This window comes from Bos grunniens, chromosome 5, assembly GCF_055505025.1.
Source record: "Bos grunniens cultivar Pamir isolate PY7600 chromosome 5, Bosgru_T2T1.0, whole genome shotgun sequence".
Lineage (NCBI taxonomy): Eukaryota > Metazoa > Chordata > Mammalia > Artiodactyla > Bovidae > Bos > Bos grunniens.
The window spans coordinates 99,896,748-99,924,295 of record NC_141169.1 but is presented as its reverse complement, the minus strand read 5'-3'; the positions used below and the strand labels follow the sequence as shown (position 1 = coordinate 99,924,295).

The following is a 27,548-nucleotide window of genomic DNA, read 5'->3' as shown; positions in this document are numbered from 1 at the left end:
CAGGAACAGGGGGAGAGCTCATGTCACCCACGTGGGTTTCAGTTCCCTTAGAGGTTCTCATCCCCCATCCCGAAAATCAGGATGATTCTGGATCTACCTTATCAGCTAAAATGAAATGCTTTCACCCTGAGGAAATCACAAAGGTGATAAAGTCTTTACCACTTCCTCTGGCAAGATCACCTGGTTTTCAGAGACTTCTATCAGCACCTGCTTCCTTTCTAGACTTTTCCTATTAAGTAACACATTGATGCCTATATATACATATATATTACGTATTTTATATATATATATATATATATATGACGCTTGTATAAAATGATTTTATATATATAAACTCATTCCTGTAGAGTTAAGAGATATTTTCCTCTTTTCAACCACAACCAAGTACTACTCTGGGATTTAGTGTGTTAATTCTAAGATTGGTAGCTCAGATGGTAAAGCATCTGCCTACAATGCAGGAGACGTGGGTTCGATCCCTGGGTCGGGAAGATCCCCTGGAGAAGGAAATGGCAGCCCACTCCAGTATTCTTGCCTGGAGAATTCTGTAGACAGAAGAACCTGGTGGGCTACAGTCCATGGGGTCACAGAGTCAGACAAGACTGAGCGACTAACACACAAAGTTAAGAGATGTTTTCCTCTTCAACCACAACCGAGTACTACTCTGGGATTTAATGTGTGAAATTCTAAGATTCAGAGAACGTAATTACTTCAAAATCTCTAAGTATAAGTCTTTATAAATACATCTCTTCACTCCCCTAAGGGCAAAAGTACTTTTGAAAACTGCATCTGTGCAATAAGCCCGGGAACCTCAATGATGTGGATGCAGTTCATTCGTGAAGAAACCTGGCATCACTCGGCACAGAGTGGGTACTCAAATATTTTGAGTTGGGTAGGCTACTTTCCCAGTAGGTGCTGTTTCAAACCGGCAAAACGCTGGAGCTTCAAGTTAATAACAATCATAGCTAATTTGTTAATTGCGGTATGACAGCCTCTGATTTAGTATCTCTAGCTGTGCTTCCACCCAGGCACTACGTTAACTCTTGGCAAAGAAATTCAACTCCCTGATTTTGTGCTGTAAAACAATGTAGGCCCATCCTTATATCACATCCAGTTTTTCTTCTCTTCTGTACCTCCAACCAGTGTCTTTTAGGGTTGTAGTTATACACACTACTGAAGTTTAGACTTTTTCCTCCAATTCTTTGCATTTCTTGTTACTTTTTTTTTTTTTCTCTAGAAAGCGATAACCCTGACGGACGGTGTTTGGAGGTAAGGGTGTTAAAATGATAAAGTATTTATAACTGCAGTTTTTAGGAACCTTCAGTACCCAATAACAGAAGACTTCACTAACACACAAACTCAGTGGGTCTTTTGTGGGTGTGTGCCTGTAGAACAGTGCATGACTCAAACCTGGACTCAGGAGGTACCTGATTTAAGGAATAAATCATTTGATAGGTACAGCGGATCTGAGACGTGACTACATAGAGTTGACACAGACTGCAGTGCTGCAGTGTTTCTCCACTTGGGGGCGCCATCTACTCCCTGGGGGAAGAAATTTGTCGTGTGGCTGCAAAGAGGCCCCCTTCCTCTTTTTCAAAAGACACAGGTAGACAACTAGGCCACAGCAGTTGGTGTGGAAAGCCGTCACAGTTAGAAATTCAAAGATGTTAGGACTACTAACCTCTTCAATAATTTAAAGGAAGTTGTTAACTGAAATGTCATCAACCACCTCACAAGGATGACTCAGGAGCCGAGAGCACCAAACATGCCTAGAGCTGAGCTCACACGTGAGCCTGTTCATTCCCCAAAGAATCCCATTTCCTCTGCTCTCATCTCAGGCCCCTACATTTATTAAATAGCACAAATCCACCTGTACACTTGGCTTTGAGCTTACTATTCAGTGAATGAAGTAAGGAAAAAAGACAAAAACATGTGCTCAGATAGAAAAACATACTCCAGTTATACATCTTTCCTTTCAAGGGTAAAAATTTTATTTTTGCGGAACTTGGTACTGCACATTTTCGAAGAGAGTTACATAAGAAAGCAAAATGTTACCCTCCCCTTATCCTAGAAATAAATAAGAAGGGAATAAAATTTCTTTTTTAAATCATGACACTTGGAAGTTTAGCACCAGCATCCAAAATGAACAGAAAAGGAAAAAAAAAGCATTTACTATATATTTCAGATTTCTTTGGTTGGGAGGGGTCTCCCCATGTGGTATTAATAATTCTTCTTTCAATTCATATTACCAAAACAGTAAAAACCAGGAAAAAAATATAAACCTAGTGGTTGCTGAAACTGGGGAGGTCGCTCTCTCGTTAATGTGCAGGCATTCCCAGGATCTCAGCTGCTGGAAAAAACGGCTGACGTTTTCCTCGTGCAGTTGTCTGTTTTGTAAGGAAGTGTAGTAAACATTCTAATGTCCACATCTTGGTTATTAATCTTCCACTTTATTGCTTGGACGTTTCTTTGGTGTTCATAAGGTCATGGTCTGCTTTTTGCTTTATTTTTTGAATGGTCATTAAGTCACCTGGAAAACGTTCACACCAGATTTATTAAAGAGTGACAAGATGACCAAGGGTTAAAGAATAAAAAGGCAAAACTTACCTGTTTTTTATGTAGTTCAAATAGTTTTAAGATTTTAGAATTAACTTATAGAAACCTTAAAATAACCCAGAACTTGAAATGTTTTAGAAGGACTGCATCCTTTTTATTAGTAAATTTTTAATCATAAGTTTAGATTTTAATGCAAGTAAAACTGTAACATTATGAAACTATAATAATTACAATCCAATAGGTTAGAATTTTGCTACAAGTCTGAATGGAATTCAGTATACAACAGTCTTGGGTTGGGTAATGTCAATGAAATTCCTCATAACAATGCAGTTTCATTTAAGACATTTTCATATAATGTAAATTTCTTTAGTTCTGTTTATGCTAAAATTTTTTTAAATTAAAAAAAAATAATTTTCAAAAGCTCAAAACAAAATCTTACATGTATACCTTTTAGAGATCTGTAAGCTGAAACATGAATTTAATGGAAACTTTCTAATAAAACATTTTTATAAACAAGAACACTCAGTACATAATGGTAAAAATTCTGTAGAATTATAAAAAAAAGTTATCATTATGAAGCCTTTTCAAATAAATGATACTATAACATTGATAATTCTTCATAATCATTTTAGTGGTTATACAGTATCTCCTAATATGGATATATCTCAATATTTAACCACTTCTCCAATACTAGATTATAATAGAAATTTTCCTCCTATATTTTGGATTATTTCCTTAGGAACAATACCTAGAAATAATGTTACTAAAAGGTTATGGCCAAATGATTAATATATAATCCTGTGAGTTATTTCAAGCAACTCTGAATACGGAATTTATTTCTGTGATAAATTGCCCTGCTACCCAGAGATAAAACAGAATATCTTCAGCATAGCACTTGTCTACCTTGTGAAAGGCTAATTTAAATCCAAACCTCTGCATATAAAAGCAGATGGCATTTAAAATGTAGAAACTTAAAATGATCTTAAAATTTTATGAAATATTAATTTTTTGAAAAAACAACACTACTACTATAAGCTTAAAACCCTTTTAACTAAAAGCTACTTCCTTATTTATTTCATGAAAAGGGCAACAACCAAGAAATACTAAAAAATCAAATTCTCAGGACTTATTAGATGAAAAGCCCAGAATGAAACCAACTATGGCTTATATAATCTTTTAAGACTTGCTGAATCAGTCTTTCCAGTATATTTCTACCTATACAATTTCCAAGATTTTTAGCAAGAATACAGAAAAAAAAGCAGGAAGCAATAATGAAGAAAAACAAGCTAACTTTATGGAGAGGTTATTCTTCACCACACCTTGCTTCGGTAGTTCATACGTGTGATATCACTACGTCTGTCTTTGTAATACCCAGACCAGTCAATATCCCTATTTTACCCGCAGCAAACAGAACTGTAGCAGAGGATAAATAAACTGCTCAAGAGCATTCAAGCGAATGACGAGTAGATCCTGCACTGGACATGTAAACCCAAGGGCTCTCAAGCACAACACATAAATAACGCTGGCTATCAAAGGGAAATGGGAAGGAAAAAATAACTCCTGTTTGTTCCACAGATCACAGTCCTCTGTTATTAAAAGGAAGCCTTGTCAGGCGCATTGGGCTTCCCTGGTGGCTCAGTGGTAAAGAATCCACCTGTCAAGCAGGAGATGCAGGTTTGATCCAGGGGTTGGGAAGATCCCCTGGAGAACAAAATGGCAACCCACTCCAGTTTCTTGCCTGGGAAACTGCAGAGACAGAGGAGCCTGGCAGGCTAGTCCAAAGAGTCTGAAGCCACAAAGCAAGCACGGAGGCACTTTAAAATTATCAAACTGGCCACTAGGTGTCACAAAAGTAAAACTTTCAAAAAATCTTTCGCCGGTGTAAATAGTTGACAACTGTCTATCTAGAAAAATGACTTTGACACTCATTAACTCTGTCTGCACGTTTATGTCTCCAAAATCAAGCAAAATAAGATCAGCTTCAGAGATATTTCACCACCGAAACAGCTCTTTCTCAGAATCCTGATGGAGATAAGAAGCTGGCCCAGATGAACTGCAGGATTAGTTTAGACTGCTCTGTGCTACTGCTGAGAAATCAGCGCTGTTTAAAGAGAACATCAGTTCCGCGTGGGCCGCCTACCTGCGGATGGTGAAGGTGCCTGGGGAGTTGGCTGTTACTCTGCACTGCTCTGCTCGGGAGCTGGAGCAGGGTTCTCAGATGGTGCTTCACCTGCCTTGGTCTGAAACACACGATAAAACCACAAACCAGAAATGAACCAATTTCCGCAGCAGTGGAGAGTCCAAGACTGAAAGGTCTCACAAGTAGGGATCTTCCTGCCTGCGGAGGTAAACCACTGTGCAAAATCTTAAACACTCTTAAAGTTGGAGTCAAAAATTAGAACCACCGAAGAATGGCCTCCAAACGGCAACTAAACACCATCATTCTTCACAGCTGAGAGTCATAAAAAATATACAGTCACTTTCAACACATGCTGAAAGGCAGGTTCCTCTCTATAAATGCTGTCCTTTGTTTGGAGAGCTCTAACCATTCTGACTAGAGTGTTAATTGGTTGAATGCAAATATTTGGTTTGCGATATGGGCAAGGCATTCTCTCTCTCACCCTGTATATATACATACCTTCATGAAAATGTTATTATATATACAGATGCATATATGATACATATTTTTGGCCTCAGTTTTCAGACTATGAAACCACTCTTAGAAAGGAATACTAAAGGCTGACACGCTCCAGGGTGGTCTGGCAGCATCTCCTCTGACTAGCTGGCCTCACCTCTTTGCCATCCTGTGAAGGAGCGTTAGGGGGACGGGGGCGACGCCGATAGTTATAGGGGCGCTGGTATCCACGGCGAGCAGGTGGCTGGTTTGGACCATTGGCCGCTTGTTGATTCTCCTTATCTTCAGCCTCTCCGACAGCTGGGGCAGGTCGTGGGCGAGGAGGGCCCCTGGAGCAGAGAAAAGAGAACATGTGCAATTGGAAAGGGCCTTCAAGAACAGTAGGTTTTGTCTTTAAAGGTTTAAAAAGTCAAGGGATCAAGACTTACTCCTAGAATTATGCAAGGCTAGAGTGAAAAAGTTGGGCTAAAGCTTAACATTCAGAAAACTAAGATCATGGCATCTGGTCCCATCACTTCATGGGAAATAGATGGGGAAACAGTGGAAACAGTGTTAGACTTTATTTTTTGGGGGGCTCCAAAATCACTGCAGATGGTGACTGTAGCTATGAAATTAAAAGACGCTTACTCCTTGGAAGGAAAGTTGTGACCAACCTAGACAGCATATTAAAAAGCAGAGAGATTACTTTGCCAACAAAGGTCCGTCTAGTCAAGGCTATGGTTTTTCCAATGGTCATGTATGGATGTGACAGTTGGACTGTGAAGAAAGCTGAGCACCAAAGAATTGATGCTTTTGAACTATGGTGTTGGAGAAGACTCTTGAGAGTCCCTTGGACTGTAAGGAGATCCAACCAGCCCATCCTAAAGGAGATCAGTCCTGGGTGTTTGTTGGAAGGACTGATGCTAAAGCTGAAACTCCAATACTTTTGGCCACCTCATGCGAAGAGTTGACTCATTGGAAAAGATCCTGATGTTGGGAAGGACTGGAGGCAGGAGGAGAAGGGGATGAGATGGTTAGATGGCATCACCGACTCGATGGACATGAGTTTGAGTAAACTCCGGGAGTTGTTGATGGACAGGGAGGCCTGGCGTGCTGCGATTCATGGGGTCACAAAGAGTCCAACACGACTGAGCAAGTGAACTGAACTGAACTGAATGTGGCAAATGGAACAAAAGGATGATGAGATTAAAAAAATTCTATCATTTTCCTCCTTTATCTGAACACTATTTGCAGTGAACAAACACCTACAGAACATAGGCTCTGGTCCTACCAGGCACTGTGGGTGCAAAAATTAAGAGAAGTGCCTGGTATCCGCCCGCTGTGGACAGCCTGCCTTGAAGACGGGGAGACTAAGGGGATTCGACACAGCAAGGAAACTAACATTAGTCGCTGTGTGCCAAGGCTTGTGCTCTATGCTTTCATGTTAATTATCTCGTTTAATTTCAAGGCTAATTCTGTGAGTTTAACATTTAGAGTGAGAAAACCAAGAGGCTTAAAGGTGAGTATTTGGTTGAACCACATAGGATTGCTGCTTTTATAGGTCAAAAAGGAAGAATATAACCTTCCCAAGGTCACACACAGCTAGAGATTGACAAAATTGGGATCCGCAGGATCTTTTCCCTGTTTTCCTTAAGACATTTTTACGAAGCTTTTATTTCCAAAGTCATTAGTAGTCAATCATTAGAATGACAGCATCTAAAATTACAAGGAATCTTGTGAGAAAAAAGAATGTAGAATGCTGCCAATCAGGAGAGCTCAAGTAATATCCTTACTCTCCTGTCAATAATCCCATTTTGCCAAACTTCAAGGGGGTATGGACGTCATTCGTGAATGAAGCTCTTCAATGACAGGGCAAAGGAATAGGAAGCTTACAATATAAAAAGCTTATAATGAATCTTGGGGAGTCTAGCCAATTCGGTTTTCACAAGGGATAAAGCAGAAATAAAACAACACTCCTTTCACTACTCTTAAAATCCTTGGTAGTAGTAATAATTTATCGAGGGCTTACTATATGTCAGGCAACATTCTGATTATCTTAAATGCCTTAGAGTACATTTAACCTTACTGACAACTGTGGAATATTCCTTATTGTCCATTTTATAAATCTGGTGACTCCGTCTAAGAGGAGTCCTGAAACTTATGAGAAGGAGATACAGCTACAGATGAGCTGCTAGTCGTAGGGTGGGAATTTAAACACAGACAACTGGATCTGTGGTTAGCTGATTCAACCCCTGCATTAGACTGCTTCATTATCAGAACATTCAGTATGGCAAGTCCCCTATGAGCTGCAAACTTTCAAAGATGCGAATGTGCTTGCCCCCCATCTCCTACTGCTGATGGTCCTTAAGTTCCACCATCTCCCACCTCCTCTCCCTCCTCCAGTCAGTAACTCTTCTTGCCTGGTCACTGGTCACTTCTTGCCAGCCCCTGTATGCCAGCTGTTGTACTGACTGGACTACTGTACTTTCAAGGTACTGTACTATAAGATTAAAAATGTTTTTTGTTTGTTTTTTAATTAATTTTTTTGTTGAAGGATAATTGCTTTACAGAATTTTGTTGTTTTCTGTCAAACCTCAACATGAATCACCCATAGGTATACATATATCCCCTCCCTTTTGAACCTCCCTCCCGTCTCCCTCCCCATCCCACCCTTCTAGGTTGATAAAGAACCCCTGTTTGAGTTTCCTGAGCCATACAGCTAATTCCCGTTGGCTATCTATTTTACATATGGTAATGTAAGTTTCCAGGTCACTCTTTTCATACATCTCACCCTCTTCTCCTCTCTTCCCATGTCCATAAGTCTATTCTCTATGTCTGTTTCTCCACTGCTACCCTATAAATAAATTGTTTTTTATGTACACGTTATTTGCATGAAAATTATTATAAACCTGTTATAGTATAGTACTGTCTAGCCGATTGTATTAGGTGGGTACCTAGGCTAACTTTTTAGACTTATGAATGAAGCATGCAGGACTTACAAGCATGCTCTTGGAACAGAACTCATTGGCGTGTAGGGGACATACTGTATCACAAATATGTGCTGGCAGCCAATTCTTCCTCCATTTGTACAGCTACCACCGAATAACATATCAGTTAATTTCTGTTGCTCTCATCTCATTAAATATAATGAAATAAAAATTAAGTATGAATTTACATCATGTGAAAGTTATCTGAAACAAAGAATGCTTTGGTAAAGGGATAACTAGAAATTTCAGTTGTTAGGCAACAGGGGAAATGTCACATAGCCATCTAAAAATACATATATCGCAGAGCCCCACCAAACCTTGGACATATGGTCAAAGCAGTCACATCTTCTCATTACATAATAAATCCAAAACAAACAGAGCTGCAACAACCCCAACCACCCTACCATCACTGGCAAGTTCTTCAGTCGGTCATTAGTCAGCAGGCAACGTCACCTACCTCCGGTACCTTGCGCGGTAAGTCGGATTCCGATGGACTGGTCCCTGAAGTTGCGCTCCTTCTGGGACCCCATCCTTCATCTCACCAATCTCACCGGCCTGGAGGGAGGCAAGGAGAGCTGAAGTGAGTGTCAGAATGCAGGATATGAGAGACACAGCACACAGTTGCATTGAAAAAAATTTTTACAGGAAAAAATAAAAGGCTTCATTTCAAAGCTGGGGATTCTCCTATCAGTGAACCATGTACTGATTAAATGTGTGTGAATGATAGGAAAGAAAGACAGACTCAGTCCCACTAGACAGTCTTTTCCTGATCCCAGTGCAACTAAGTTTATTTTACAACATTAAACATGTTAAAATGTCCCATTTGTCTCCTGAAAGAAAACCTTTATTGCAAAAGGAAATGGAATGCTATACTACAATAAAGCAATGAGAATCTTCAGTGGGTCTGAGAATTTCAAACTCAGACCCACTCATTCTACAAACGGGGTACCCCTTTGATACAGTAATGGTTTCTACATTCAAACGTCACCCCACGCCTCTTAACCACACCTTTACCTCTGATTCCTTCTTTTTACAATTTTTTCCTTTTATCTGTTGGCATATTTATTGAAGTATAACAATAAATAATAAAAAATACTTCCTTGAGAAATTTATTTGAAGCTGGGGGATTTAATTTATTATAGAACTTCCAGGGAAAGAAAGAACAAAAAACTAACAAACAAACCAACCCACCCAAAATCTCTGAATTTCTTCATAATACAGACACATCTCAATCTGCTTTTTCCTACTCAAAGGTAATATCCCTTCCTTCTCCATATTTCACTAAGAAAAGAGAACCAATCAAAGAAGAATCTCTATATTCTTTCACCATCAAATCTACCACCCTACACCTACATTTGCTTTTTCTTCTCTCACTCAACTGATTAAGTGGTCCATGCCCACAGACAAAGCAAACCCTCTCTCTCTCTCTGGCCCTAGGAGGGCACTTGAACTCTCAGTCCTCCTCTCCTCCATCAGCCCCATCCAGGCATATAAACATGCTGAAATAACATCCATCTTTTCCAACTGTGTTCTTTAAATTATCACAAAACAACAGGGCGGTTGAAAGTATAGACCTGAAACCTCAGACTCCATTAGATTTTGTCAGTTGTCCCAATAATGTCATTTACAATAAAAAGACTCACTTAGAACCATGCCCTGAATTTAGTTGTCTCTTTAACTGGAACAGTTCTCCAATCTTTACTTGGCTTTCATGATCTTGACACTTTCAAATTATACAAGTCAGTTATTTTGCAAAATACTCCTCATTTGGGGTTGTTTAGGGTCTCCACATGATTGAACTTACACATCCTTGGAAGGGAAGCCACAACAGTGCTCTGGATTTTTCTCACTGCATCCTGTTGGCCGGCATATGGTGTCAATTCCTACTTAATTCCTACTGTTACTGACAGTGTTCACTCTGAGAAGAACCCTGGGGGAAGTTTACGCTTTTCCCCTGTGCAATGTATGAGGATTTTGTGAAAAAAGTACTTTCAAAAGCCAGTAAATGTTTCATTCTTCATCAAATTCAATATATTGGTTTACATCTGTAAACTTTTATATTTGTTAATGTCTTATATAGAAAACTCCTGGTTTTCTACTTTATTCAATGAGCTGTAATCTGTAACTATCATTACTGGCCAATGGGAGCCCTGTCCAGCTGGCTTGTGTCCTCTGGATGTGACTCCAGCATTCTTTGAGCACTTCCTTGTTTTCTGGCACAACAAGATGTTCTAGGCTCATATTGTACTTTCTCTGGCCTGGCTCTGAAATTGGCTGGTTCTCCAAAAGGGCTTCTATTTTTTATTGGAGAATGGTATTCACAAATGAAAAACTGGGGGCCAGACATGCTCAGTGCCTATTAAGGTGTCACTGATTTCAGGCCATTTCAGTAGGCAGAAATAATACACAAACACAAATACATACCACACTTACATACACCGTAAGTTACATGTGTGTGATGTGTGTATATGTATGGCATAGTTGATCTGCCCACCAAATGAATTTAGGTTGTTGGTGAAGGAAGGGAGGCCAGGAGAGAATTCAATGTAAAAACATAATCAAATCAAACAAAAACCTTGCCCTGACCCTACATCTTCCACCAGCCATGGCCCCATTTCTCTGAGCTCCTCTACAACATACATACAGAGGTGGAAGATCCCCTCTGCCAGCACAGACACCTCCTCAAAGGGGACTATAATACCTCCTCTTTGCTCTTTCTTGAATTCAGAGACTTTTGTCCTCACATACCACTAACCTCCAAGTTACCAAACCTAAACTAGCCTCAGTCTCCCTTTCTCCCTTCCTCAATAGCACTTAACACAGCACTTCCTTCCAGGACATTCTCTCCCCATCTGCTCCTTCCCATTGTCCTCTACCAGACTCCCTATCTCCCTAATCCTTAACCGCTTAATCCGAAACTCAGTCCTTGGCTCAGTTTTCTACCTATACTCGTTTTATCAGTCCCTCTCTCCCTGGCCCAGGCCTTCACCTATGTTTTGATGTCTCCACAGGCGCACCTACAGTCTCGTCTACCCTCCAGGCTCCCTTCGGCCTTTGTATTGTACTTGCCATTCCCTCCACCCTTCGTGCCTTTCCTGGTGTGTGAATGCCTTGTTCCCTTACCTCTTTTAGGTCACTTTTGAAACATCCCCAAAGACTCTGTCTCCCACCTCATCTAAAATGACACCTTCTTAACTCAAGCCACTCTCTACCTCTTGCCTCTTTTATTTTTCTGCCAAGTTGACTTCTCTCCCCTTGGAGGTGATATTTAATGTGTCCAGAAGATCTCCAAATGCCTTCTGTCTCTCTGCCCAAACCTGGTCTTCCTTCGCAAGGTATCCTTTACTCCTAACACCACACGCTCACTCCATCACCAGACGCTGTCACTTCCTAAACGTGACCACCCCTCACACCTCCACTGACAGCACTCTTAACTCCTGCCCTGACTGCCCCTCCACAGGGCAAATGAGGGAGCTGGTCTCCCTAACTCTGCTGCTGCCTCCTGTGGTCCAGCCTCCTTAAACTGTCTGGTGATTTCTCAAATACGTTTCCTCCCCTGTTTAGACCCCTCAACTAGTTTTTCATCACATTGAGGATAGGTCAACAATTCTTATTATGGTCTATAGTAGGCATGCCTAATCTGCCCCGATGCTACCTTAATCTAACCTCTTACCCCTCTATTCACCCATAACATCCCAACCACATGAGCCTCCCTTACTTCTCTGAACAAGCAAAGCTGCTGCTTCTTCAGGAACTTCGATTCAAACACACACACGCAGAAACAGAAAGGAGCGTGTATAAAGGATGAACGTTTACTAGAATGACAGAACAGGAGGAGATTGCACAGACCGAGTTTAAACCAAGGTCTACCACCCATGTAACCTTAGGTAAAAGCTGCTGATTTCTTAAACTACTCAAATCCCTTCACTTGCAACAACAACAACAAAAATATGGACACCACTGCCAATTCCATAAAGCTGTAGGGAAAACTAAGAACTAATTTCAAACATCTGTCTCTTGGTGGAGGCCAAACAATGCTGCTCCTTTTCCTCTGTCATATAATTCTCTTCTCAGAGATGACACACAGTTGATATCAGCTCAGTAACCACCGTGACTTATTTGCCAAATATCGAGAATTACTATCTTTGAAAAAGGGAAGTCATTTGGACATGGCTATATCACGCTATATGACATCCTCAGTACACAGTTCAGTTCAGTTCAGTCGCTCAGTTGTGTCGGACTCTCTGTAACCCCATGAACTGCAGCACGCCAGGCCTCCCTGTCCATCACCAACTCCGAGAGTTCACCCAAACTCATGTCTATCGAGTCAGTGATGCCATCCAGCCATCTCATCCTCTGTCGTCCCCTTCTCCTCCTGCCCCCAATCCCTCCTAGCATCAGAGTCTTTTCCAATGAGTCAGCTCTTCGCATCAGGTGGCCAAAATATTGGAGTTTCAGCTTCAGCATCAGTCCTTCCAAGACAACTAAAATGCAGTTACCGGAATATGCACACATTTTCAAAATTAGTTTTCAGCCTGCTTTTCTGCGAGGCACACGAGAATCCCTTTGCTCTGAACCTCCTATTCCTAAGGTGAAATATACTTTTCTTTCAACCAATATTGAAGATACTCTTCATATTCTCAAAATAATATGCTACATATATATATGCTAAACATAAGGATTATTTTAGGAAGGCACTACTGACTCCCTAAAAATAAATGTGTCGTAGTCTCCCGGACTCTTCCTGTCCTCATTTCCTAGAGGCCCAGGGTGCTGCCCTAAAGAAACCTACTATGCCTCATGTACCCAATCTCTCCATATACGTAAGGCTACTTGCTATTTTTAGCACATTTGTCAGGGACAGCTGTTAAAGAGTAGAAGGGGAAAAAAAAAAAAAAACAAGAAGCAATGTAGGAAGAACACAGTCATGCATGATAGGATAGGAAAAGGGCAGCAAAGAACAGACTGAACACAATGTTCAGTCAAAACACTCAGTGGACAAACAAAAACCAAGGACACTAAGAGGAAGAGGGTGTAAGCTAGTGGTACCAAAAATGAGGTCCTCTCCCAAGATTTCCAAGTTTCCTGGGAACTGCAAAGTTGGTGAAAGGCTTATTAACTACAGGTCAAGTTCACAATAGTTGTATCAGTATTTTGCAGTAAAAAAAGAAAAAAAGAGATAGTCATCTCCACTTTCATATGAGGTTTTCTTAATCATCAACATTATCTCATCTAAATTAAGAACTTTATAGACACCCTCCATCCTGAGCTGTCACACACTACAGTCTTTATCTTGGATTTTATCATCACAGCCCCAAGGTGGAGGCAACTATCCCCATTTAACGGATGGACAAGTTAATCTCACAAGCTCACAGTAAGTAGGAGAGATAAGACTCAAGCCCAGGCCTGACTGACTTCAGAGTTCAGCTCTCAGACATCCTCACCTGTCCCTACTTTATGTCTCTCATTTTTTCTATAAACTTGAGACTGTACCTTGTCCACCAGGGTCCCTGGGTGTAGGCAAGGCTCAAGGCTCATGTGGTCGTGCTTTTAGAAATGAGACTACAAGGACCGGAGTCGGAAAGCAGACTAGTCTGCTTGGATTAAGTAGCGTCAGCATCGGGAAGCCAAAAGCAAGGTTTGATTTCCGGCCGCTGGTATCGGAAGAGGAGGAGGAAGAGGAGGCAGAGGAAGGACGGAGGGGTGAGGACTGCCAAGAGAAGTCCCAGGTGCCGGTTTACCTGCATTCTGCTGGGATGGGGGAAGACCCGGGAGCGGCGGTCAAAGGTCTGTCCCACGTGGTAAGGCGGGAAGCGCCGCCGGTACTGGGGGCGGAACTGGGGGCGGCGCGGCTGACTCCGGGCCGCAGAGAACTGCCCGGCAGCGGCGGGGGCCTCCAGTCCTTCACTGCTGCCGCTCCCTTCCTCCTCCTCCTCCCCAGCGTACTAGCGAAGCAAAGAAACAGAGGTTCAGAGGAGGTGTCGGCAGGGAGAGAAGCAAAGAATACCATTTAGACTGAGTATCAACGAAAGAAAAAAAAAATTCTCCCCCAAAGGAACGATCCCTTCTAGTATATCGACAAAAATGCATATACCCCAGATCATCAGGTGATGACCTGAGATAAGCTACATTAAGATTAAAGCAGATCCATGCAGATAAAATACCAAGCAGAAAAGCAAGTGCAATTAATCGCTAAAGAATTTAGTTCGCATCTAGTTAGAACTGGTCAGTATCAGTTGACTAACCACCCAAAAAACATTTACACAGTTTAGAATATTTGGCTCCACCAAATGTGTCTCCCCAACACTGGCCATCCACTGGGGAAAAGTAAAGAAAAATATATTTTGTATACTTTGTGGTTGGTCCTAAGTGGTTTGCTTCCTTGACTGGTTGGGTTCTGAAAGTGTGGAAGGGGGTCTCTGAAATCCTTCCTAGGGGGTCATCAAGATCAAACTAGTCTCATAAGGCTGGCAGGATGCTGTCTTTTTCCATCTCATTCTCTCCTGAGTTGGGGGCAGGAGAGGGGTTGGATGTGTCACAGAAGCTACAGTGACACATGGTCCCTCACAGCCCCAGGGCAGAAGGAGCTGTAAGAATCCAGCTGTCTTTTATTAAACCGACATCAGTGATTGGTAAAAACCTAAAGCGACACCACTCTTTTCACTCAATTAAAAAATAGCTTTCATTTAAAAAAAAAGTTATTTGTATTTACAAGTAATAGCTTATTTTAAAATAAATTAAACCTTTTAAATTCTGCTTTACTTTCTAATACAATAAATATTAATAGATATAAACATACATAAAAACTCTGGGATCCCATAATGAAGCATATAAATGGGTCCAAAAACCAGAAGGTTTGAGAACCACTGACTTATGGCATATCTCTCTTTATTTGTTTAGCAATAAAGTTTTAATTGCACTTTAATACATAGTAGCAAGTAATAAATACAGTTTCTGAATATAATAAACTTTGTTAACACAAGGAACTATTGAATCATTTTATCTTTTTCCTGTATTTAAACTACCATTTCACATACTAACATTTTATATCAAAAAAATATAAGCAAACAGCTAAACATCCCTTAAAGAATTTTTTATTTCAAATCTTAAAGGGGGATTGCAATGCCAAAGGTAGTCTTAAGTAAAGCAACTATAGTTTTTAAAAAATGAACAAATTTAGAATGAAGAAAATTAAATGACTGATGTTGGGGGTGAGAGTATTTAAGATTTAGAACTCTCCAGAAAACCAAGCCCACATGAGCAACGAAATTCTCAGAGGAAAAGCTTCAAGTATAGCCTCAACTAGTATAATTTCAGAAAATCCAAGTAACTCTATACTTTATAAAATCTGTATCAGATACAATCTCCAATGATTTAAAGGCATATTAGCATAGAAAATGTTCCTCCAAATAGTGTGACTGAATAAACTGTAACTTTTCTCTTTAGGTTTCTCTGTATCTGAGTTTTCAAATCTTTCATTAAGATTAGTTTTACAAAATAAGAACAATGGCACCACCATTGCCAAACACACTCAGGAAGCTGTCAGGACCTAAAAGACATCACAACAGAAAACCTTCATTTATGTTTATTTTCAGAATTTGGATAATTTTGCTTCTAAACATCACATACATGACTTCAGAATTTCGAGCTGAGGAGAAACGTCTTTGAAGGAAAATTTTTCACTCAAGGCTTTTTACCACTTGTACTTCTGAGTTAAGCTAGAAATCAAAACAATTACCACCAGTGTTCCAAGAATCTGGTGAACATGAAAGAGTTAACACCATGTAGTAAACGCTCTGGTAGCCTGTTCCGACTGTCTCAGACACAGTTTATTATTAAAAATCAAACAGGATAAGCAAAACATGGGTAAGAGAAATACAGGAAGAAAAACAAGATCCAATATGGAATCTGATAAAAAGCAATTTGGGCTGCATGTTTAAGACGACACAATGAAGAGAGGAAACATTTAGGTAAGCAGAAAAATACTATTCTATCAAAGTGTAGAGATATAAACCATTCTCAATCTGCAAATACTTCATTCTGGTGAGATTATTTTCAAAAGTTTTCCCTGGATGATGCACATAGCCACAATCCTGTGTTCACAAAGCATCTTGAGTTTTATTCCAGGGTATCAATCCCTGGTACTAATTCTAGAAACATCAAAAATGACTCATATCTAAGAGGTTCCTCATGACAAGTTGGATGCCTCGAGAATACTTTAAACTGAGCCTCCTAAGAAAGCTCCAGCCAGACTTGGTTGTAAACTCTTTCACTTAGACTGGTACCAATCTACGGGACTAAAAATCCAGACTTAATTATTGCTTAACTTTGAAATAATGGGAAATGCTATCTTAAATAAAGCAGCTACATAATTGAGGCAAATCACTTAATATTTCTATGGCCAGCATTGTCCATCACTTACTCCAGAGCTGTTCCTCACTCTTCCTTGCCAAGGAAAGGCTGACTTTCTTAGAAAGAAACAGGGTCAGTGCCAAGGGATAAACACCAGATGTAAGCCAATCACAGAAATCCCAGGCCCCTTCCCCCTACCCCACCAAGTGGATGTCACATGGTTCAGTTCTGGCCCATAAAGGAGCCAAAAGAAGAGAAAACCTTTTTGACAACCTTGGCATGGCCCAAGTTAAGCCTTCTTGTTACAAGATAATTAAATGGCTCTTACTTGCAGCCAAATACAAACAAACTGATACAACTGCTGAATGGCAAAAATGTCCCATAAGCCCAGTGGGGATGAATTCTGAACACAAAAGATTTCCCATACAAAAAAAATCACTGTGTTTCCAGGAGAAGATACAGCTTTTATGTGCTCCAAATATACACACTTAGTTTTAGATGTGCACATTTCTTGGGTCACTGATGATGAAAGAGACAACGTACGTTGCGGGGCGGTCCACGGCGCCGGCCGTAATAGCCGCGTCTGTAGCGGCGCCGGTCAGCAGCATATCGGCTCCCTTCCACTGGAACGCCATCCGGGCCGGTCACGTTGGCTGCTTCTGCACCCTGAGAAAGGAAGAAACCAAAGACGGCCTTCGAGTCAGAAAGAAGCCAAAGATCAAAAGCACCGCCTTAGACAGCCAGAGGGTTTAAGGCTGGCAGGAGGTACTAGAAGTTCCTACGGGTGACCTCGTTTTAATAAGGTGAGCAAGATGCTTGTTGTCCTGATTTAAATGTATACAGCATGACACCTGACACTGACACAACACTGTTTATCAACTAGGCTGCAATATAAAATAAAAAGTTAAAAAAAAATAGATGTATATACAGCTCACATGCTACCACAACCTCTGCTCTCTTGATTCAAGAGCAATAGGTATATATATTTATCTTTAGGTAACATAAAACTGGTAAATATAAAGCAACTGGAGCAAAGGAATGCTAGACCAGGACGAATATTCTTCACTGGAAATAACTGAGATAACGTTCTCTTCCTAGAAAATACTGAAACCTGTTATTCTGTGAGGTACCAAGAGAATCCACTCGTGGGCTCATGTGGTCTGTCCATCACTGAGCTAGTGAGAGAGAAATTCCTCCCAGCATGGCAGTGGCTGGAATGAAGGGCTGTTGACTCAGCTCCTGCTTTCACATACAGTGTCCACAAAAGTAGTCCCTTTTTAAATCTTATTGTCGAAACAGACATAGCCTGCAGATTCTCTGTGGACAAGTGAATAAAGTAATGCTTCAGAAATAGAAAAAGTTCGGGCAAAGGAGATTCAAAAGAGTGAAACCCCACTCTATGTCCATTTGTATAACCTCACATGCTGAAAATACACAGAGGTAAAATTAACCTGGCTAGACAAAATTTTAATAGTTGGATGGGACATTAGGGATTGTTACATGTCTGCATTTGCTGGTAGGTAACTTGGAACTCTGAAAGATCTGCAAGATACTCTGGGATCACATTGGTAAAGATCACTTAAATTTTTATATGAGATGAAATAAAGTGTTTCTCTTTTAAAACAGGAAAGTTTGAGAGTTGCTAAGAATAAGAACTATAGAATGAATGGTGTGTATATCAGACGAGCAATCATCTGGGAGTCAACTAGTCAGCTTACAATTAATAAATAAAGCATAAAAGACATTACTAATATTAGAATTAAACATTATCACAGCATTAAAAACCTGTCGATGCACATCAAAATGATCCTTTTAGCTTCCTGGGTTAGTCTTCATGTGAAGATAGCGGTTATATAGTCTGTCAAGATGCCTCTGGCTTTTCAAAACCCAAGCCAAAGAGAAAACATAATGATTATATTTGATTTTATTCTTAAAACAAAAGTATCTTTCACCCCAAAACAGCTTTTATCAATTTTTAATACTATAAAACTACCTTAATTCTTAAAATTTTATTTATGTATTTATTTTTGGCTGCCTTGGATCTTCATCACTGTGCATGAGCTTTCTCTAGTTGCAGCAAGCAGCGGCTAAGCTCTAGTTGTACACGGGCTTCTTACTGCTGTGGCTTCTCTTGCTGCAGGGCATGGGCTCTAGGAGGGTGTGCAGCTTCAGTAGTTTCGGCTCCAGGGCTCTAGAGCACAGGCTCAATAGCTGTGGTGCACAGGTTCAGTTTCTCTGCGGCATATGTGATCTTCCCAGATCAGAGATTAAACCCATGTCTCCTGCACTGGCAGGTGGATTCTTTAGCACCAAGCCACCAGGAAAGCCCTGTTTTAATTTTAAATTTCACTTAAAAATACATTTGGTACCAAAATAAGATTTGTCATTTTAAATCTTCAGAAATTAGCTTTTCCTTCCATGATTAAATAGTGTTCATCATTTATTAAAATGGAAATTAAAATACCCTTTTATACTGCATCAAACAATGCATATGATAGTCAATAATCAGAAACACTTTTACTTAAAGAATTGCTTCTTTCTGTCATAGTAAAAATCCAAAGTACTGTTAACTCATAAAGGACAGAGAGACCATTTACTAAGCAAGAAAATATTGCCAGCACCCTGGATACCCAACCACAATCTCCTCTCACCTTCTCTCCTTCAACCACATCAAACTCTACGGTTTCTCCATCTCCTACACTGCGCAGGTATTTCCGTGGGTTATTTTTCTTGATGGCAGTCTGTCAAGATTAAAAAAAAAAATTCCGAATGAAGTATAGGTCAAAGTTGGCCACAGAGTTCATCCCTTTCAAGTTTACTGGCTCTACTGAAGAAATCGTTGATCTAACGTTGTTGTTTAGTCACTAAATCGTGTCCGACTCTTTGCAATCTCATGAACTGCAGCGCACAACGCTCCTCTGTCCATGGTGTTCCCCAGGAAAGAATACTGGAGTGGGTAGTGGTTTCCTCCTCTAGGCACCTTCCTGACCCAGGGATGGAACCTGTGTCTCCTGCATGGGCAGGCGGGTTCTTTACCACTATTCTATTCTATTCTCCCAACTACCCTGCATCTCCAAAACAAGAACAATGAAACAAAAAAAACACTATACAACTATGTTCCACATACTTTCTTGATTTCATGTTATCCTTCAAAATTCATCTTGGTAGGTGGGTTAAATAGAAAGTGCAGTTATACTGATGAACTAATCGTGATACTGGATAGATGCGTGTCCTCACACTATGAAGTGTCTTGGGTCAGACTCTTTTTCCATCATTGTGGTGGCTGCGGGATGGGGGACGCCTCCATAAAATCTTACACATGCACATAAACACAGAAATATGGGGATAGAGATTTCAGTGGACAAGAGAAACCTCTAACCTCAAAAGAAATTTTAAAAATCCAAGGGGGGATAAATACTTCTGACAATATGAAAATACCTCAAGAACAAAACATTGCTGACAACCTTCTCTTCACTTTACAGATGAGGAAACCAACTGGAGGCTGATAAGGGATTTATCTGAGTTTATAAAAATACAGCCTGGGGGAAGGAGGCAGGTGGGTGGGGGAAGTGTATACCCCTGTACTATAACTGTGTGATATTTATTCAAATTTTTCTCATCACATCATTCACATGTCAGCTCATCCCTACACGCTCCCTGATAAATAACATTGAAAGGTTAATGACATTATCCTGCAGTGAACATGGGCACCTAAATACCTGCTTATGAACAGGCTTCTCTTTTTCAGTCAATGGAGGGAAGAAAATAATTCCTGCAATGAATTCCATTTTGTCGGCTGGTATCTCTAAACAGTTAAAGGGGCTCTGGGTTTCTGTGGAACTAGGTCAGCCTTATTTTATAAAGCGATTAGGCATGTGTAATCTAGCCCTTCCCTTACTCTGAGTAGGAGGGAGGGAAAAAAAAAAAGAATGAGCCAGTAGCGCAGAGACCTCACCCACAGAGGAAAAAGGCAGTTCAGGACAGGATATACACGCAGGCCGCCTGAACATTCAGCCAGTCCAAAAACAGCCCCTCCCTACCGGCTCGTTCCCTTTTTCCTGTTAAACTGGGCAAGCCTCAGCACACCGAGGTGACTCACCGCCCAGCCTCACAGGGGGCTGGAATCAGGTCACACACTCACAGGCCAGTGAGGCTGGCCGCTGGCACAGAAACTTGTGAGGTCCCTTTACGCCATCAGTCACCAGAAGGCAGAGTTCTTACCCCGAAAATCTCTATTACCCGCTAGGTGTTATAAGCAGCACTCCCTTCTAGTCTGTTCTGACTTTAAAAGTCACTGTGTCTGAACAAAGTAATCCACTCCAGTTACCCAGGCACAACTGGAATATAACTGATAGAAACCACAACAGGATTGCTCCTTCTGAGATAGCACTCTCTCCAGTCACCAAACTCTACCCCATGGTGCAGAGGATCCTAAACAGCAGGAAAACACAGAAAACCAGATGCTTGACAGAGCCCTGGAGGTGAACGTGCTGGTATTGGTACCTGTCTCTGTACTTCTCTGTTGTGATGCACTAAGAACCACACATATATGAGACAATTCACTGAAAACCAACCATACGAAAAGAAAACTAAGTGCACGTAATGCTTTTAATCTCTTTTGCCAAGAACGTCCAGGATACAGAATAATATCCTAGGTCAATAATGTATGTGAGACAATTCACTGAAAACTAACCATACAAAAAGAAAAAACTAAGTGCACATAATGCTTTTAATCTCTTTTGCCAAGAACGTCCAGGATACAGAATAATATCCTAGGTCAATAATGTAGAAAAAGACTGAGCTTCCTATACAGAGAAGTCCATGTTTTCCGTATTTTACACTTTTTCTACATCTCCTTGACTACAGGGGACTACAGGCCTATTTGATCTAGACATGTGCTAAGCAGGACAGAGGAGGGGACTAGCCTGGGAGTTGGAGTCTCCGTATGTCTTGGATCTTGCTTGTGCTCAGTCACTAAGTCGTGTTCAACTCTTCTGTACCCCACGGACCGTAGCCCACCAGGTTCCTCTGCTCATGGGATTTCCCAGGCAAGAATATTGAAGTGGGTTGCCATTTCCTTCTCCAACAGATTGTCCCCACCCAGGGATTGAACCCGAGTCTCTTGCACTGGCAGGTGGATTCTTTACCCCTGAGCCTCCCGGAAAGCCCCCATGTCTTGGATACACACACTCCAGCCATCTGCTTCGCTGTGCTATTTACCCAAGTTCAAGTTGCTCTGATGGAGGGGGTTTTAACCAGTACCCATCCAGGCAAAGGTAAGGTGGGGCCCAGCCAAACACAAGGAGGAAACACAGTCAGGAGCACAGGCTGCTAAGATGGAAATAGAAGTGCTTTAGCTGAAGACTTGAAGGCTCTAAAAATTAGCACGTGGTCTGATTATTACTTCATTAAGCTCAAAAAATAAAACTGTCTGAAAACAGTTAATGTGATGGATGAGAAGAGCTTAAGTGCTAATCTTAAAATGTGGAACTGGGCCCTCTTGCCAAAATAAAACCCCAGAAGGAGTTTCGAGCAGAACAGCAACGTGCAGGGCTTCACTTTGGGAAAGGGATAATAATAGCATATTACAGACTCCCCTCTCCTCAGAGAGCAAACATCACAGTTATTGTCCCTCTTACCTGATGTACAAATACATCTTCTTTGGTGTCATTTCTGTTGGAAGACAAAAAGCTCACAGTTAGAAGAACTAGGTAAGTGGGAAAACTTAAAACAGTTTAGAGCCTAGGACTTGAAAACACAACATAGATGTCTGTCTGGCCTCGAAACTCAGATGCCTCAAGTCAGTCCTCCTTAAAAACTTCTAAACCCAAAAGGGACCCACCTTACTCCTCCACATGACAATGGTGCCTGGCTTCATGCACACAGAGTCAACCTACCAAAACACCCGTTTCCTCTCATCTCTCTCTAAATCACATGGTGTGTAACCAGAGCCCGAGGTTTCCCTCCCAGCAAAAGCAAAGCAAGACAGTTAAAAGGACAGGGCACAGCTGTGAACTAGGCTCCCCTTACACTGAAACCTAAAACAACCCCCCCTCCACCACCACCCTACCCTAAACCCCCACCCCACCCCCACTGCCCACCAAAACATACAAGGAAGAAATTAGAGGAATTTTTTCTTAAGAAGGCGGGGTCCTAGCTAGGAGGGCTAGAGAAAATGATGGTATCATATAAAAACATCAGAACACCCTCACCACTTGCAGCTGTGTTCTCATTCCTATATGGTTAGAAGTTACCATGGTTTAAAGAAAACACTGTGGTTTCTACACAGAACTTGGACCAGACCTGGGTTACAGATCCAGCTCAATTACTCACTAGTTGTGTGACCTGAGGAAAGTTGCTTAACCAGTCTAGGATTCCACTGCTCCATCTGTGAAATTGTGGATACCCACTCAATTATCTTAAGGCCCTTCCCCTTTCTCTATTGTCCCCACTGCCACGGCTTTTTCTTTTAATGACTAGATTATAAAAAATAAGTTATTTATCCATGTTTTAGAAATGCATTGCAATTAATGTTTAATGATCAGCAGTTTAGAAATGAGAGTATTTACATGACTCGGAAATCTGAAAACTTACATGAGCCATTAATAAAGTATGGGAAAAGACACCAACAGCAGGTGCCATAGCATGAGGACATATTTAAATAAAACATGCAGAGATACACACACATACCGATTTATAAATCCATATCCATTTCTGACGTTGAACCATTTGACAGTGCCAAGGACTTTGGTGGCTAAAATAGGATTAAGCAGATAAATTAGTATCTGACCTACAAAGAGATAAAGCTCATACCACTAAGGTCTTGATAGCATTATTTAAAGCCTAAATATACCTGAGGAAACCATTAAAAGCTTAACTTTAGAGTTTATCTAGAGAAGAAAATGGAGGAAGTGAAGTTGTCACAGGTTGTCACAGGGAACTACTCTTCAGAAGACTAAACCTTTCTTCCTTGGGAAATGTTTCAGTGAAACCCTGAGATAAGGTATTGTCGTAAGTCTATTTGATTCTGCAGTGATTAAAATTGAGAAACACTGTTTAAGGGGAGAAAAATGAAAACATGCTCTTCAAAGTTTTACAGCAGAAAAGTGTTCTAAGTGCTGAATGCAGCTCTTGATGAAAGTGACTATAGACACATGAGCAAGGTGAGCCCTGAGACCTGACACATCGCTTTCACACTTTGAAACAGTCGGCAAACTCCACATAGTGAAAGAGTAGCTCCTTGTTAATAGCTGATCTACAGGGACCTGAAGAAACTTGTCTTGATGCCAGATGGGGGCCCATCAGAGGAGTCCAGAGTAATAATAGAAGTGAGGCGGGCTCAGGCCAGTTCTGTTCTTACCACCCCGAGACATGATGCAACAGGCCTTTTCAAACCTGCGATGAATTTGGGATTCTGTTTCATTGTTTATCCTGCTCTCTTCATTTGGTGGGAATCAAACCAAACTGATTTTGGTTTCTCCTATAAACCAAGCTCTTATCAGCATTTTCTTATAACCCTCCCAATGTGATTGCTGACTCTACTTGCCCTTGTGACAGGAGCATTTCTGTGCAATGTAAGATCTTAACAGAACTCAGGAGAAGAAATCTAAACCAGTAGTATGGTCATGGAACTTGTACTTCACAGATTTATGTTTATGTTAGCCATTTATGATTTTAGATGACTCCTCTGAATCAACTGTGAATACCAAATCCAGTACTTCTATGAAATGCCCAGGTCTAAATTCAGGAAAAGCATAAAGCAATTATCAAAACTCAGTGAGACAAGAAATGTGGCAATAGAGTATCTTTAAAAAAGAAAAAAGCTTAGGAGAGAATAAAAGTAACAACTAACCATGAGATACAACATTTTTAATTTCCAAGGAAAAATAATAAAGATCCAGCTTTTAAATTCAAGAAGAAAACAGTAATTAGGGCTTACTTTGCTGTGGGCAGGGTTAGTTCTGAGTTTTGCTAAATGTATATGCTTGGGGAAGTAGTTTATTTAGCTCTCTTTGTAAAAAGAAAACACAAACAAAAAACTCTTTCTGCCTTCAAAGTCATTTGGCCCACCATTTACTGAGCAATCTCCAGTTCTTATGCCAACTAAGATCTTTCTCCAATAAAGAGATCTTTCTCCAATAAAGAGACTAAATTATTAATACCTTCAGTTTTAGGGCATTTTAATTAGAGCAACAGGGCAAAGAGGAAAAAAAATATTTTAGATCTAAATGTACACAGAAGACTGGTTTTGATCAATCATATGCTTTTAAATCTCACATTATTTCAAATTATATGCTTTTTGTCTCATTTGACCCAAAATTAATGAACTAGAAAAACATTAGGAAAATATAAAGGTAGGAACTCTTTTTGGTTCATTTTCATATAGTTAATGTCTACAGGCACTGTCAAAGGCATAATTGTGATTAGAAAAGCAACACTAATAAAGAGAAAGATGAAAGTGATTTTCAAGGATAACTTCAATCCAGGTGGAAGGTTATTTTTATTCCCACTTTAGTTTTTAAAAATTTCCTAATTTCACCAATGTTTCCAGTGACCTCACAAGGCCAAACACAGTCATCCATTCTTCTTGGTTTAAGCCCATAAACTCACTTCACATACACAGAGCTGGATGGGGAAAGGAGGAAGACCAACAAGCTTCCATGAGGTTCATTAAGAGTGAAGTTTTCCTTCAGTCATGTCAACTACTTCCCCTGGCCTGTGGCTGGCTATACGCTGAAGTTTAGAACCATTTCTAAGAACCAGAATGTGAGAATCCCAAACCAGAATTCCATTTCAGTCAGCACTGCACCTGGCACATTGTAGGCACCATGTGTCCATTTGGCTAAGGACAGGAGATGGCAGAACATACTGGACAGAGAGCGTTGAAATGTCAGGCAGAAGGCTGTCCTTGTTGTTGCGATTTGGGAGTGACAGTGAAAAGACCCAAGACCTACAACCTCACCACCAGGGATGTGCTGGGACTGTCAGAGCAGTTGGTGGCTGAGTAATTTATCTAGTTCCTTCATCTTTAAAGATATCTACTGCAGTTTAAAATTCAGTTTAGATTCAAGAAAGATACAGGGATCCAGTGAAAAACTGAGAAATTTCCTTTATAAGAAGATAAATTAAGAACATATCCTAACACTGCTTCAGATAAACCAAGGTTGTCTCTCGACATTTGGCATGGGAAGTGTTCCAAGAAACACTTGTTGAAAACAATATCACAGTACAACCCGGACTAGACTGGAGCAACTTTTAGCCTAGAGAAATGAAGGCTATTTTGTTTCTTAACCTGCACATGTTACATTTAGCAGCTCGTTTGACAGTAACTGAGTAAAATCTTAAAAAAAAAAAAAAAAAAATGAACACAGGCCTCTCAAGGCAGGAAAAATGGGATCCTATTAAACTTTCTTCACATGATTCCTCCAACTTTCTGCCTATAAAATTTTCTTCCTAGAAACTTGGGCAGGCAAGGCTCACAGAAACCAAACATGCCCCATGCAAAATACTGAAAATTTCTCAGAAGCATCTTACACCATCTCTTAACTTTCCCTGGTTTAAAAAAAAAAAGAGAGAGAGAGAGAATGAGATATACAGCACACACCCTTTAGAGACCTTATTCCCCACCCACTGCCTAGGCCTCACACAGGGCGTTAACGTTACTGAATGAGAGGACACTGAGATCCGTGACAAAACCAACAATGACTACAAACATCCTTTGTAACGTTCTGCCCCCGGGACCTGAACATCTCCTCTTCCGATTCCCCTTCCTAAGTTACAAGTCCCCAAGATAACGAGGCTGCGAACTAACGTCATCCCCTCACTTCCGACCAAGTTTTTTCAGCTGCTGCACCAAGCGCTTTCCCACAATCCGGGAAGACAAGAGTGATTGGTAAACACCAAGTAGTTCTTGCAGCAGCGGGCAGAGCGAGGGAGGAGGACGCGGGACCAAGACCCAAGTTTCCCCGGAGAGGGATTGCAACACCCCTCCGCCAGCATGTGGCCGACAGAAGCCTGGCCGCGTTCCCGCGCCCCCATGAGAAGGGCGTCTGGGACGGACACCTGAGCCTTCCCAGCAAGAAGCCTTTCCACCACCATCAACTCCCCCACCCCTGCCCTGTCTCCTCCGAGCGCCTTCCTCTTCCCTCCAAGGAAATGCTCTCCTCGCCCAGATCCTAAGCGAGGACTCCAAAGTTCCCGTGCCACGTGGGTGCCTGTCCCATCCCTACATCCACTTCCATCCCACCCTGGATCCTCTCTCCCGACTGCCGCTTCTTTCCCCTCCGCACCCGGGGATGCGTCGCCACGGGACTGAGCGACAGCGCCCTCCTAGGGTACCCCCAGTTAAGACCCCCAACTTGCGAACCCAGGGGCGCTCTGGCGGCCGGGAGCGCCGCGCCCTGGTCCGGCAGCTCCTGCGGGATGGGCGGCCGCCCGTCCCGGGGTGGGGGAGAACCCCACGTCCCCGGGGACCTCGCTCCATCCCGCCCAGACAGGCGGCTGGAGTTGCCCACACGTGCTCGGCGGCCCCGGCCCCAGCCCGGAGCGGCACCCCCATCCTCCCCGCCTGACTCACCGAGAACTTTCTTCTCCGCGTCCTCGCTGCCCACGGCGGCCGAAGAGGCGGGGGCCGCGGTGCCCGGGGCCGCGTCCCCACCGGGGTTGCCCGAGACCAGGGCGGCCGGGGCAGGGGCCGGGGGAGCGCCGCCGCCCGCCGGGCTCTTGGGCGCAGGGTCCTGGGGGGCCGCCTCCGCCGGAGCCTGCGGGAGGGCGGCGGCGGTGGTGATGGGGGCGCTGCTGCTGGGAGCGGCGGCGGCGGTGCTGGTGGTGCTGGTGGCCTCGCCCGCCTCGCTCATGCCGCCTCCTCCGCTGTCCCTCGGGCACCTCGGTGGCGGTTGGTCGGCGGTTGGCGCGGCTGGAGGGCGCGGCGGCCGGGGGCTCGCTCTCCCGGAGGCCGGGCTGGGTGGGGGTGTCTCGCGGCGGGAGGCGGCTCGCGCTCTTGGGCTGCGCGCTCGCTCCGGGGCTCCGCGCTCGGTCTTACT

The 27,548-nt window shown here is 42.0% G+C and overlaps 1 protein-coding gene across 2 annotated transcripts; it reads right to left on the bottom strand.

The window, feature by feature from the left end:
• Positions 1-1,965: 1,965 nt before the first annotated feature.
• On the bottom strand, positions 1,966-27,548 carry YBX3 (Y-box binding protein 3). Of its 2 annotated transcripts, XM_086404115.1 has the most exons (10): positions 27,083-27,548; positions 23,197-23,260; positions 22,146-22,179; positions 19,158-19,247; positions 17,050-17,172; positions 13,896-14,099; positions 8,612-8,709; positions 5,346-5,517; positions 4,694-4,793; positions 1,966-2,527 (listed from the first exon to the last, which is right to left on the bottom strand). In XM_086404115.1, the coding sequence occupies exons 1-9, from the start codon at positions 27,360-27,362 to the stop codon at positions 4,728-4,730; spliced, it is 1,131 nt and encodes a 376-aa protein (XP_086260241.1). In that variant the 5' UTR covers positions 27,363-27,548; the 3' UTR covers positions 1,966-2,527; positions 4,694-4,727. The 2 variants fall into 2 exon arrangements, with proteins under 2 accessions (XP_086260241.1, XP_086260242.1); XM_086404116.1 differs by lacking the exon at positions 13,896-14,099.